The sequence below is a fragment of the Triplophysa dalaica genome, chromosome 8 (genome assembly GCF_015846415.1).
Source record: "Triplophysa dalaica isolate WHDGS20190420 chromosome 8, ASM1584641v1, whole genome shotgun sequence".
NCBI classification, from domain to species: domain Eukaryota; kingdom Metazoa; phylum Chordata; class Actinopteri; order Cypriniformes; family Nemacheilidae; genus Triplophysa; species Triplophysa dalaica.
This window is the reverse complement of record NC_079549.1, coordinates 22,767,175-22,782,089: the sequence shown is the minus strand read 5'-3', so window position 1 is coordinate 22,782,089 and position 14,915 is coordinate 22,767,175. Positions and strand designations below refer to the sequence as shown.

Here is a 14,915-nt window from a genome sequence, read left to right as displayed (position 1 = left end):
AAAATGTGCACTGAAACCATATCCTGCAGACTTTATCACTTCGGTTGACACATTCCAGCATCACTTTGTAAGGCAGGCTGCATGTTACTGCTTTTCCAGGCTGGCATCTCCTCATGAAGCACGATATACTAACTCCATTCTCCAATTCACAGTCGCACACATCCGTGTCTCTGCTGATGCATTTGTTCTAATGGAGTGCTGGATCTGTGTCATTCCTGGATTCACGCGGAAGGAGTTCTCTTAATAAACAGGCAGGCACCTACACTGATGGGCACCCGGCCAGTTTGGCCAATGAGCTTTGAGTGCAGTCTCTAACACGATCCAAATATTATGGCTTGCAACACTAAAGAAACACAGAGTAGATTAGATAAATGATTAAAGGATTTTGGAGTAATGAGTTTGTATGGATGAGGCGCTTCCAATCCATCCAAACTCATTACTCCAATTACACATTACACAGATTCTTTAAACTGTCAGATATATATATAAACGTAAAACTCTGATGATTAAAGTTTGAAATTGGTTAAATATGTTGATTAAGTGTATTTTTCAGTTGTCTTATGAGTGCTGTAAAAATTCAATGGACCTGACAACCATGATTGAATTCTGTACACAGTGTAGGGCTCATCTGAAAGAATACTGCTCCGTCTGCTGATGGGAAAGAAAATGACCCCATCTAACAAAATTTGCTCTTCTTTAAAAAGCTCATGAATATTTTAGAGATTTAGCTGACACGGGACATTCATCTTCAGAGATGTGATGTCTCTAAGGCTAATGTCTCCAAAGATTTTTCCATTTGCTGGAGAAAAATTGGCGCTTAGAAAACTCATAACAACAAGATCTCACTTGAGATTTTATGACATCTGTTTTCTGATCTTAAATTTAATAGGCCTGCTTAAGTTTAAGTGTTTTGAGAAATCCATACCTCTAAAGAATGAGCAACAGTAGTAATGCTGCTGTGAAGACAGTATTTGTTATTCTTTAGTGTGAAAGCATGCATAAGATATTTCATCTAATCTATTATTGCCACAAGAGGGCAGCACACTCTGGTGAACTTCAAATGTTTAGATTACATGCAATCTGACTGGCATATTTCAGTTATTTCAGTATATCATTTTATATTTATATATTTTTTTGTATAGCTGATAGCTCATTTAATTTCTTAATGATGACTGCTGGAGAAAAACAAGTTAACCCAGTTTGGTTGTGGCAATATAGGTGAGACTAAATGGCATTTTGGCAAATACAATAGTAAAATGTTTGTAATGTCAGTCTGGCTCTGTTTATGTCATCATATGCTGAATTGAATGAGATTAATTACCAGAAGAAGGTACAGTATTGGAAGAAAATGTGAGTATATTTGAATTGCTCATGAATCTTCCTAACGTTTTGTATGCTTATCAAAATGTCCCACCCGCATGTTTCACTTCTACAGTCCAGGTCTCTATAAGTGGCATCTAGTTATCCACTCCTAGTGAACACTGCAAATGTGCACATTACTAGAGCATCGGGTTATCAGCGCAAAGCTCATGGGTTCGAATCCTATAGAACACACATATGATGACATGTATAAATTGAATGCACTGCAAGTCGTTATGAATGCTCTGTCAAATGCATAATGATGTAAATTTGACCCCATGTGAAGCAGCTGTGACGCGCATACCCTCAGCAGCATCTAGTGGCGGAAGCGCGCAACGCTCGCGGATGAGAGAAAGCAGCTGGAGCGCATTCACTATGGACCAGCACCGCCGCCGCGCGCTCTAACCCCGACGCTCCACATTTATTCCACCTGGACACCTCTCCAAACGCACAGGTAGGCGAGAACGACACTGTCTAGGTGCCGATGGAGCGTGCATCGCGGGCATGTAGACATGTAGGAGCGCGTCACATGTTGGCACAATGAGGAATCCACTTGGCGTTTATGGATCTTGGTGCGCCGAGGCGCTCCTTTCTCCTTCAAAGCCGATGGCAGAAATCAGTTTTCACACGCGTAGGGTGAGGATAACAGGGCAGGTGTGTTTAGAAACGCGTAAATAGGATGCGTATTTGAGGAAGGGGGTCATGCGTATCGCAGGGAAGACGCGTACGGAGTCGGGGTATTGAGCGACGCATTTGTTCGGATAAAAATAATCTGTGGCGATTTTTACCCTCCACGAGCGCTAAAGCGTTTGTGAGATCCTGTCTATTTAAGGGAAAATCGAAATGTAGATGCAGAATGTCATGCAGATTGTAACAAAGAACGGCGCGTGTAGGGTTAACACGTGAAAGATGCTGAAGTGGGTTATTTGAGCCAGTCAACATAAACGTGCTTGAAGTTATTAACATCCTTGTCATTCAATAGAATGAAAGCATTAGAAGAATGCAGAAAAATAAAGCATTGAAAAGGAAATAAACCTGATTTAAACGTGTCCGCATACTGTATCTTATATTATTTTGGGATATGCAAGCACAACGCATTTACATGCATGCTTTCATCCATAGCGACCTACACTGCATTATAAGTGTACAATTTATTTGGGAATCGAGCCCACAACATTTGCTAAACTGATGCTCTACCAAAGTAAGCTACAGAAACACTTAGATAAGTCCAATAGTAAGTACCCTAGATCTCTTGAGGTCAGTCTAACCATGCTTTGGGTGTTGTAGATGGAAAATGATCTGGGATAAGTGTTGTACACTTTTTCCCTATGAATGTTTCACAGATTGAGTTCACTGATACTATATTAGTGGCCAAAAGTAAAAATTGATCAATACGTTTGTTTCTTTGATGCCCTCAATATGTTTAGGGTATATGTTATAAATGTGTCCAACAAGTATGAGGTGTATGTTAGAAGACAGAATAGTTAACTTTTTAGATGTTTATTTGACAAAATTAATTGGCAAAAGTGCAAACTACACTGTTATAATGTAAAAAACTTAACACAGAAAAACAAGAGATTCACATAATACATGCATTGACTAAAATTTACAGTTTGAGGCATGCAACAGACTACTGTTATTAAAGGGATAGTTCACCAGTCTTATGTCATTCCAAACATGTTTGACTTTATTTCTTCTGCAGAACGCAAAAGAAGATATTTTATATAGATTTTGGTAACCAAACAACATTGGCCCCCATTGAATTCCATTAAATGAACAAAACCACTGAGACATTTCTCGAAATATCTTCTTTTGTGTTCCACAGAAGAAAAGTCATACACAGGATTTAAATGACATGAAGGTGAGTAAATGACATAATTTTTATTTTTGGATGAACCATCCCTTTAATATTTTTGTTGATCCTCTCTTGTAGAATTATTTTCTAGACTTTACTCAAATTTTTTAATGTGTTGTGTGTGTTTTGCCGAGCCTCCTTAAATTCTTCCCAAAACTGAGCTTCAGTTTACAACTATACAACTCGAATGATATATTTGAACAAGAAGCATGGAAATCACCGACTGTATATCTTTGTGTATGTATTCAAGACTAGAGTTTAGTTAATCGAAACATAAATGTACAACCCCTGGAGAAGACATTGATGCTTTTATAAAGTTGGACTTTTGATTTTAACCTTAATGTTGTGCTATACCCCTGTGACCACCAGCATCCTGATATCTCCAGGCCTACATGATCTTGAACTGTGCTGTGATCAGATGTGATATTCTTGATAATGAACAACTGGTTAAATACAAATAAAAGCTAGGATTGCATTAAGAAACAGTACTAGACCAGTTTGTTGAAACTAGATGGATGATATTAAACCCTCTACTTTTTATAAACAGTGTTTAAGGACTGTTTATATCAAATATAGTTTTTTCTAGTCTCCTTGGAAGTGTAAGATCTTTGCTCTATATTATTTCTGCTTCCCACGCACACAACCAAATATAGATCCATACATCAACGGATCGGTCCTTGTGGATCATGCTAAGTAGGCTGAAAATAATAGATACTCCCTGAAGAGGTGGAGCTCACCGGCGTCTTAGTAAATGTGTGTGGCTGAACTGTCGTGATCTTTGCTGGTTTGCCTTATAGACTCATAAGCTGAAGTATGTGCCATATCAGAGGTTCTCGAATAGTGGGCGGCAACCTACAGATGGGTCATAAGTCTTTTCTCATAGGGTCGCAGACGACAGGAAAATATTTCTGAAACACAATTATATTCACGAACAGATAGCGAAATAAAACAACTTTTACTTTTCCAATCAAACTCAATGGAATTTCAATGCAAATTCACGTGGTAGAAGCCAGTCAAATAAGGCAGAGGACAGCATCGACAGGTGCGTTGCATTCCATTGTGAACAGAGTAAAGAAAATGTGACCCAAACTACATTAAATATGCCCTCGCTTGTAATGAGGATTAGCATGGTTTTTTTCGACCTCATTGTGTTTTATGCAGCGAGTTATTGCTGTCTCGTATTCAATATTTGCTCCTTGTGTTTGGCTGATGAACTGATGTTTATTCATTTACAAAATGTAAAATGTTCTCGTCTATCTCTCTTTAATATCTCAGTTATTTCTCCTAGACATCAGCGAGAGTCAGTGTGAAGTTATGCTTGAATCTCATCCATCAGAAATCAGAAAAATGTCTGCTTTAGAGTTTCAAAACAGATGTCGACAATGTGTCAAACTGAGCTCAGATTTGTCAAGTCTGCAATCAAAAGTCATTGATTTTATTAAAGATCTCATTGTGCACTGAAATATTTCTCATCAAATTGTTCCAAATCCAGATGATTTCACCTCTTTAGTCTATATTCATTTCTACACCTTCATGTATTTAAACAATTGTCTCACGTATTTCTGTTTTTATTTCTCCTATTAAGGAAATTTTAGGAGAAACATCTGAGACTAAGTCGAGACTGTGAAATATCAACCTCTGAGCATGTTTTTCTAGTATGTCATATAACTCATTTTGTGAAGTCTTGTTTGCGTTTGTGTGCCTTTTAAACCAGTGTTTGAAAGATTTGAGGACTAGTAAGTAAATTAATCGATTCGCATATCAATTCACAAACTAAAAAAGAAAGAAAAGGAGCGCACAGAAGTAAAATAAATGATTCAAATGCTGAAGGAGCAGTGGGTGTTGAATCTTGAGTCATCCTCGCTGCAACACAGCTGTCTGTTTCCTGCAGCGTAGCGCATGTTCATATCCACAAGATTTCTCTCAAACATCTACAACATCTCTCGCTGCGAGTTCTATAAATGATCAAAGCTTCTCTTGCAATTAGGTCTCGTCCGTCACACGGAGACATTTTCATCGTCTTCTTAGATCTTAAATTAGTGCAGAAGGCCTGCAGACTAAACTCATGTGTGTGCGTTAATAACATCAATATCACCGTCACTCTGTGAATTCATTTTAATGTCTTTCGTTTATATTTATCCAACAAACTAACTGTGGTGGAGGTAGGTGAGCATATTGTCTGAAATTATGTTACATTATCTGAGATGGATTTAGAGTCTCAGACAGGGCTTTTAGTAGCATGCAAATTAAATCTTTGAAATTTACATTGAACTCAAGTATTTGTGTGCGGTGTTGTTTGTGTACACGGGGTGTGAGTTCTACTGACAGGCACATTTAGAGCTGAATCATGTTTCAACCAGAACACAAATGCTTATCTATAATAGTTCCTGGCATACCTTATTTGTGGTTATATTGTTGTTTTTAGTTCTCCAGGTGACGGCAGATTAATTTTAGCTTTCAAAGCATAAATTCGTTTTTTTTATATAGTTTTTTTTTATGGCTTGTTGTTTGTTCGTACTTCCTGATCTTTACGTACTTCCTGATCTTCCAGACAACATTATTTTAGAATCTTATCACTACCTGTTTTTTCAATTAACAGCATTAAAGGTACAGTTTGTAGAAATGTCCGCTAGAGGACGCACGATCAAAACAACAACAATTGCGTTGCTTGAGGACGCTGTGTAGAAGCGTGGAATGATGGGATATGTTGTCTTCAACTCCACCGCTGATGGTACCGCTGATACATCAATCAGATGGGAACGAGAAATTATGTTAGAGAAGAGGTAAAGTATAAAGTCTTATAAATGTTGCGTTTGATGAAATCATTTTATTGCATTATAATAGATTAGACCCGAGTAATGTAAGGTTTAAAACTAAATTGTTAGTCAAAGATGTTACAGTAAATGTCCAATTCGATGGTGTGATAACACTAAGCAGTTTTAAGTGTCCAAATCAATCATAGTAAAAGTTATTTTGAACGTACCCACATCATTTTCAATAATGCTAGACGTACCGACGGAACAAACTACTTCCGCATCTGTCTACGACGGTGTCACGCGGTTGCTACGTCAGTAAAGGTGGTAACAAAGGGTAACGTAGATATGACGACATTGACAGGCAACTAAACAGCCCCGGTCCACTGTATAGAATGGCAATTTTCTCAGGATTTAAAAGTAGTTGGAAACATTTGAGACATTGTGAGTACATATATATAACATTGGCCTAGTACTTTTTGGATGTTGTACTACAAAATTCTTACAAACTGTACCTTTAAGTACAAAAAAGGTGATGTGAGTGTGCTGCGATCACACCTGAGAGACAGGCTGAGAACACCACACGGCCTCTGGAACGTAATGAGCCGCTCCCAGCGTCAAACACCAGTGACCGTGAGCGATCGTGAAATAACACAACAGATATTTCCAAATGAAACTATTTCCTCTGATTTCATTTCTGTTTGGTGGTCCGAGCAGGTTTCTCTTGCTGTCTACGATGGAGAGGCATGTGAATTCAGATGTAAGTCTCTACTTCACAGGCCGAGTTATTTATAGCAAAAATCCCAGAAATAACAAGCCCACGACTGCTGATAGAGGAAAAACAGGGACACTGAAGATAAAGTGGATGGTAACAACATCTGCTGGTTTTTACCCGCCAGCGTGTTTGCAGAAAGTCAATGTTGGGGCTCCAGAAAGACTATGAGCCATGTGGACTGGGGATTTCTTTATTTAGATCGTGTTGGAGCTAAGGGATCAGACATGTCTGCCTTGAGCTTTTGTATGAGCTCTTTAGCTCAATGTGGAACAGAGATGTAGTAGAATCCGGGATCCGGAGACAGCTGGAGAACTTCTTATAACACAACTGTTTCCACACATATTCAGCTGAATGTACCAACAAACAACTAAGTTAGAGGAAAATGTTATTGCTCCATCATAGCTCACGCCATTTGATGGGGTTGTGTTTCATTTGAGTATTAACTTATTCTCAAATGTTTCTCCTAAATAAGCTGAGATGTGTAATTGTTGGAGTTTATATTGAGATCTTCAACAACATTGGCTTTTGGTTGCAAACTTGACAAATCTGGGCTCAGTTTAACACATTGTGAAGATCTCTTCTGAAACTCTAATGAGGAGAAATATCTCAGACGCAGATGATTCCTTTGCATTTATTCTCATTGATGTCTAATAAAAACTGATATATTGAAATGAAAATTCTGTCAACATTTACTCACCCTTTTGTCATTCAAACCTGTATGACTTTCTTTCTTCTGCAGAACACAAAAGAATATATTTTGAAGAATGTTGTTAACTCTACCCCATTCACTTGCATTGGTTTTGTGTCCATGCAAGTTAATCGGGTCCGGTGCCGTTCGGTTACCAACTTTATTCAAAAGATCTCCTTTTGTGTTCTTCAGAAGATAGAAAGTCATACACGTTTGAAATAATAAGAGGGTGAGTAAATGATGACAGAATTTTCATTTTTGCGTGAACTATTACTAAGTTAAAGGATACATGGGCAGGTCATCCAGATCTTCATGTCAAAGCTCGAAGCAGTTGGTTTCTATAGAATCCGATGCCCCAGGGACCATTAGCTAAATCTTGCGTGTGCTTTCCGTGCCTAATTGTGAAAGATAAGAGGCTATTAGCGTTAATAATTTACCTACAGCTCCCTGAGAAAAAAGCAAACATCTGCCCCTGATGTACGCTTAGAGAGACTGTAATGTGCCCCGCACGCTCTCTCGTGTAGAGGAAGCATGTTGTCATTTGTAAATCCATTACAGAGTTTATGCACTAATAGTGATGGACCCTTAAACAGAAGAATGCAGATTTAAAGACTAGTGCACACTTAACAGCATGCCACGAGATGTTGTGTCAGCTTATGTTGACATTTACATGCTTTTATACAAAGTGACTTACAGTGCATGGTATACCTCTTTTATCAGGTGTTTACCTACTAGGAACAGATATTTTGAGAAATGTCTCAGTGGTTTGTGTTCATACAATGGAAGTCAATGAGGGTCAGTGTTGTTTGGTCATCAACATTCTTCAAAATATATTCTTTTATGTTCTGCAGAAGTAAGAAAGCATACAGGTTTGGAATGACCCGAGGATGAGAAAATGATCGTAATATGCAACCTTAGTGTACATTTGTGCATCCGTGTTTAGACTTTGACTTCTTTTTCGAAGCTGCTAGCATCTGTTTTACGTTATTATCCTATGTAGTAAACCGTGTTTGCAAAAACATCCTGAGCGCTTTTTGAAACGCCAGCGCCGGCGTGTTTTTCTGCAGTTCAGGGGGTCTTTTCAAGTTGGAAAAAGTTCAATGTTTCTGAAAATAACGGCCAACGTTAAGCTCCTTTTCACATCTAACTAATGACAAGCGAGTAGTGTGTCGTTTCCATAACAACATGCGAGGGAGGTGATTGGTCCAACAGGATCAACTTCGAATAAATAAAATGCTGGCCGAAACGTCCGGTTGGAGCATAGTTTTGTATAAATGTAAATTGAACTTTCACTTTCAAATAAGATTTTTACCCACATACATTATACACATACAACATGTTTTTTTTCAATTTGGATCACTAAATTGCGTTGGTTTTTTATTGACAAATGTAATGCTATCCATGTAAATGCAAGTTAATTCAGTTTATCTTAATAGGCCTATATCAAAAGTGTAGTTATAACGTTTAAGGATAAATGCCACAAAATTGTGCGCAGTTCATGTATTTATTTGGCATTAAATCTGCTCATTGCTGTTTTAAACTACTCATGTTTTTAAACACTTTGCAATGTGAAAGAACGGCTTATGAATTTTAAATCCACATAGAACATTTAGCAATCATTGTTTGGTGTAATTTTATTGTCATTTAAATGTATGAAATATAATCTATGAATGAGACTAACGCCGTTTAGGAAAGCGATGGACTTCTGCAGGGTGCATTCAACGCCGACGGCTTTATTATTCTGGAGTTGAGCTAATTTAAGATCTGTCATAAAAACCCACATTAAAGCATGTTAACATCGCAGACAGGATTTATTGTTTTTGATTAAGTGACCGCCCTAAAAATAGAAATAATCTACCATGATCTCAGCATGTAGATAGGCAGAACACTGTTACCGGAAATGACTGAGCCGCATCGAGGAGAACGCGGAAGACTATGTGAAAGTAGTTCACTGGTCATGAGTAAAGGCTGAACTGGGCTCAGAACATCTCATGAGATGTACAGGTTCATTAAAGAGGAAAAACCTGCATGACTTTAATTGATTTTAGGGGGAAATATATAAAAATCCCAATAAAAATGCTGTTTTACACAATGGTGTGAGTAAAATGGAATAATTTGGTGATTATGTAATAACTATAAGAGCTCAATCTGCAGGGAACATCAAGTGTCCATTTCCTCCAATTATCTTTGTTAACAAAGGACATCAAACATGATTTGTGGATCTTTGATGGCTGGGTTAAAGGAAGCGTTTAGTGACTGCTGTCCGGAGATGGGAAGCAGACGGGTCAGCTGCAAAAATGATGCTTGTGTCCGAGCTGTAGCCCAGTGGATAGGGTGCCAGACACACACACATATATATATGAGCTGATGGCTCATGGGGACCCTGTCCCACATCCCAAGTGTTACCCTCATGATCCTGTCTGCCTCAACAGTCCGATATATAAAAATTGAAAGAGAAAAAATGCTCGTATCTGTTAGTTTCATCTGAGTGTAAGTTTTGAAATGTGTGAAATTATTTTGGGAAGGGTTGGAAATCGTTTTCGATATGGATTCTGTTTATTTATTGAGTCTCATTGAATCCCAGTTTCGATTTCACAGTTGAAGTAAAACATTTAGATATTAACCTGAATGGTGTCACGGTCATTTTGTCCTCTTATGGAGGGTTTGCAAATATATGTTTTTATGAGCACATTATAATAATGTTGTTAACTGGTGCCCATTCACTTGGATTGGCTTTGTGTCCATACAAAAGAAGTGAATGGGGACCAGTGCTGTTCGGTTACCAACTTTCTTCAAAATATCATCATTTGTGTTCTGCAGAAGAAAGAAAGTCATACATGTTTGAAATGACAAGAGGGTTATGACAGAATTTTCATTTTTGTGGTGAACTATCACTTTAAAGAGTTGTTGTAAACAGTTTTCATTAAAAAACAGAATCTTGAGTTTCATTAACATCTCTCAGTTGTGCGTTCAAGACATTAATGCGATAACATAGAGAAAAATTGTGTATATTTTTGCTGAAGTCTGAGATTTTTCTCCTGAGGAAGACCCTCACATATTTCTCCATTAGAAAGCATCTCAATGTCACAAATTCTTCTCAGATTCTTCATTTCATTCATTTGAAATGAATCATTTTATAATGTGATCTGTTTTTTAATAGCACAGATATTCTATGAAGTATTTTAAGCAACACAAGGGCCGTTTCTCAATATGCGTTCTTCAGCGGTCTTGTGTGCTCGTGTTCTCGGTCTACGTCATCAATAATCGTCACACAAAAGACATTAGAAACGTATTAGAACCCATTATAATTTCAAATATTGTCCACACTGGATGCGGCGCAGCGAGACGTGATAAACCCATAGAACAATAAGGTTGTCATGTCGCGTCGCTCCTGTCGCGTCCGGTGTAGACACGGTGTCAAAGTCCGGTTCCACAACTCAAGAAAAAAAGAATGCATGAAAGTACCCGGATGTGTTTTTGATATCAAGGATGCATCGAATGCAGCCTTGCGCCTGTACGGAACCTGCTTGAAGCCCTCAAAAGTCACTGTGGGGCGTCCATCCAAGTTTGTTCTTCTGAGGTCTCACAAGACCGGTCTCCGCGACAACACAAGACCGTTCTTTGCATTCTTGGAATTAAGAAACGGCCGAGGTCATGTGAGCTGCATGCATAATAATTATGTTTGCAAACTTTGCCGCAGTTTTAGCGTCCTGTATTCTGTCTCTTTTATTTCTCCTAAGATTTAGTTTGTTTAAGAACATTTGGAACACAATTGAACCTTAAACATAATATATCTGAGAGATGCATTATGTCTCCTGACATTTGTCTCTGGGCGATTATATCTGCACTATACCTAATAGGCAGAAATAATATTCTGTTAATATGGTGAGGATTCAGCGATAATGTTTCAAAGGCAGCAGAGTTGTGACGTTTCAGGGCTTGATCATCCACTGCAGGACATTTTATAATTATATATTTAATGTTTTTCTATGCATTTTTGTTTATTCGAATAAAGCCCTGATATGCTGTAGTTTACCTTTTTTGACATGTCATTTTGGAAAATGATTATAGTGAGTTTGGCTCTCTCCATTAATACCACACAACTCATATTGGGATTATTAGAAGCAAACAGTATGCAAATATACCTTCTGGACACAAATTCTGGCCACTGCTGTATCTGTGCAAACAAGGGGACTTAGGGCATTCATTTCCTTCCACTTCTTTTGGAAGTTTGCTGTGACTCTCTATGACTGCAGTGACTCAAACTCAAGACATGAATCATCATCAGTGACGGTTTTACGTAAGATCTGTTTTATCATACAGTTGTCTCTGGACAGACACACAAATGCAGTTCCTTCATCCCTGATCTTTTTATAATTCAACTTTAAGATGATAGAAGATCGCCTTCTACTGATGATGCCGTGCAAGCTTATATTGTATGTGTAGCCACACAGCCAATACGAATAATGAAATATCCACGTTAGACTGTTAGCCATTTTCTTTATAGAAAATGATTGTAGACGAGCGTCTGAAGCATGTCTAATAATTCAAAACAAACACACGTGAGCTCCAGTCTTAACCATGCATTTAGTGACTACTTGATTTGGAACAAAAATCTTAGGCTGGCATACATTTCATTCTGGTTTATGTTGGTTTAGTCCTGGTCTAGATGATGTAGGGTAGAGCTGAAATTGTGAAGCAGAGGAACATGTATAAACTCACAACAAATGAGAAATGTAACATCAGATTCATTGTAAGGTGTCAGGGTTTGTGGGTGTGTCGTCTAAGGTTGAGCATGGTGTGTGTGTGTGTAGTGTTCTGCGTTGGAGATAATTACCCAAACAGGAGCAGATGCTCAGCATGGTTTATTTTTTGTCAGGGCTTGACCTTTCCTGTGTTTTTCATCTTTGTCTGTGTGTGTTCGCGATCATAATCACCTTCACTGCTAAATTGAAAGAAGGGTAACCAATTAAAATAAAATTAACCATGGATTTATTATGGTGTTATTAAAAGTGATTTTCTTTGGCAGATTGATTACCATTTGTACCATAATTTGTACTACAAATTCCATGATTGGTCTGTGCACTGTAAAACGTTGCCGTAGTTTTGCAGAAGGTTTGCCTGTAACTTCCTGTAGATTGAAATACTCAACACTACTTTCCTACTAGTACTGCTTTCAGTTGAGTTCAATTTGACTTTAATCAGATATTGAGCCTTGTTTTATGAGAAGAAAATACAAGAACTAGGTAAGTTTATGTTTAAAACTAAATTGTAAATGAATTCTAATTACTGGCAAACCTGCCGCAAAAATACAACAAAGTTTTACAGTGTGATTACTGTAGTATAAACATTGGTTAATTTGCCACAAGGGTTGATTTAACTTAAATAAAATAAATAAATAAAAAGCCAGAAGTACTACGGTAACCACGATAAAGTACAAATGAATCATGGTGTTGGTAAAGTAACCATAGTCAAAGCAGTATATTTGTAGTAAAACTCTTCTTTTACAACTAGAAAATGAATACACCAAAAAACATGGTTAATTTACTATAGTAAAACAAGGTAACGTTTTTGTTGGCCGCCACAATTGCTAGAAAAGCAAATAAAAATTGTGTTTACTGACCTCCTCACAGGTAGCAACACAATGTTATAAATATCTAAGCAAATAGCATTGAGTTTTGACAATAAGATAAGAGACATTATACCAATTATCTGAGATTATTTATGCACAAATGAGAAGCGTTCATTCTAAAAAGTACAGGTAAAAGCAGCACCTTCATGCCTTCAGCTTTATGTATCCTGTTGTTTTTTTGGTTCTCTGATGGACTGTGTCACGTTCTTTCAGGTTATGCCACCCCGCAGGCTGACTGGAAATCCAGCCGTAAAAGAGAAGGGCTGATCCCAGACCCCCGTGTTCCCGCCGCTGCGCCTCTCCCTGTCCCCATGGCGACAGGAGGCCATGCCCCCGAGACAGATGTGTTAATCAACCTGCATCAGGTGAGAGATTCCACCACACCGGATACTTTGTGAATTTTTATTATTTCACTTGTCACACAACTGCAGTATGTGAGTGATGCTTATTGACGTTGCCACCTACTGTATCAGGGTGTTTCAACCCATGGTTGGGTGAAATATGGACGAAACCAACCGTTGAGGGTTTGTCCATATTTTACTACTCCCTCTTTCAAAATCAGCCAATTTTGCATTTAAAGAGAAACTGAAGTGTTGAATGATGTCATAAAATAGTTTGATCTGTGTTTTCATAATTGCGAGTTTGGAGACGATTATATTTTAAATGTACACAATATTTTATAGGTTTAACATCAATTTTGATGTCATGCTGATTAATGTGTGATGAATGTCTGTTTGACAAATTGTTACATAAATAAAGTAAATATATGGCGTTGAAGGCAGGTGTTGTTGTTTTCTGAGCTGCGACAGTGTAAGGGAAGGTGGCGCAGTGCCAGGCGGGAAGGTGCAGGTGCTGGGTTACATATGATGGCTGGGCACAGAGGACAATACCATGGTTTTGACCTTCGTCTCATTTGACACTTGGGATGCAGAGTTCTCAGGCAATGCGTATATCTGAATGGCTCTTTTTGTGCATGGTCGCGTATATGTGTGTCTGTGTATTGTGTGTAATAGAAAGTGTTTCTTAGACCGGCTGAAACTTGATCACAGTGGACTTTCAAATGGGTAGAAAACTCAAGAAACTTTATAACTCTAAATAGGGCTCTGAATGGCGGATGTTCAAAAGTTTGGGGTCGCTTAAAGGGACAGTAAAAAAACTGAAAGTCTGTCATCATTTACTCATCCTCAGGTTGTTCCAAATCTGCATACATTTCTTTGTTATGCTGAACACAAAGGAAGATAGTTGGAAGAATGTCAGTTACCAAACAGATCTCATCCCCTATTTACTGCCATAGTAGGGAAAATAAGTACTATATGAGTCCATGGGGGATGAGTTCTGTTTAGTTACTGACATTCTTCCAAATATCTTCCTTTGTGTATAGAGGAACAAAGAAATGTATACAGGAAATTTATCTGTGGGTGAGTAAATTATGTATTTTCTTAAGTTTTAGATTTTTGTAGACAATAATATAATTATGCGAACATATACAATTATTTTATTACGAAACCAAAAACGTATCAATTTTTTTTAAATGTATTTCTTCAGCAATTATGAAGAATATCTCGGATTGTGGATTTTTTGTCACATACATTATGTGTTCATTCATACGTTTGATTGGTTTAATGACATTTTAAAATATGGAAAATATCATAAAAAATGAAAAAGAGAATCTAAAATGTTGACCAGTTCTGTATAAATAAATACAGTTTCTGAGGATCTCAGGAGCACCTGCAGTATAACTCAAGCTATAACTAACACCACCACTGTCATTAAGATGTTTTGTTAAACGTTCAGGGCTGCTGTTATAAAGAGTCGGTTCATCAACATCTTCAGAGATGATCATCGCTCGATGT

At 37.8% G+C, this 14,915-nt stretch overlaps 1 protein-coding gene across 1 annotated transcript in view; it reads left to right on the top strand.

Annotated features, from left to right (window-relative positions):
- The first annotated feature begins 1,691 nt into the window (after nucleotides 1-1,691).
- Nucleotides 1,692-14,915, top strand: part of slc4a3 (solute carrier family 4 member 3) — a 52,369-nt gene continuing 39,145 nt past the window's right edge. Inside the window, exons 1-2 of the mRNA XM_056754218.1 lie at nucleotides 1,692-1,813; nucleotides 13,276-13,427. Of these exons, the coding sequence (XP_056610196.1) occupies nucleotides 13,374-13,427 (54 nt within the window). The 5' untranslated portion in view covers nucleotides 1,692-1,813; nucleotides 13,276-13,373. The remainder of the gene's footprint in view (nucleotides 1,814-13,275; nucleotides 13,428-14,915) is intronic.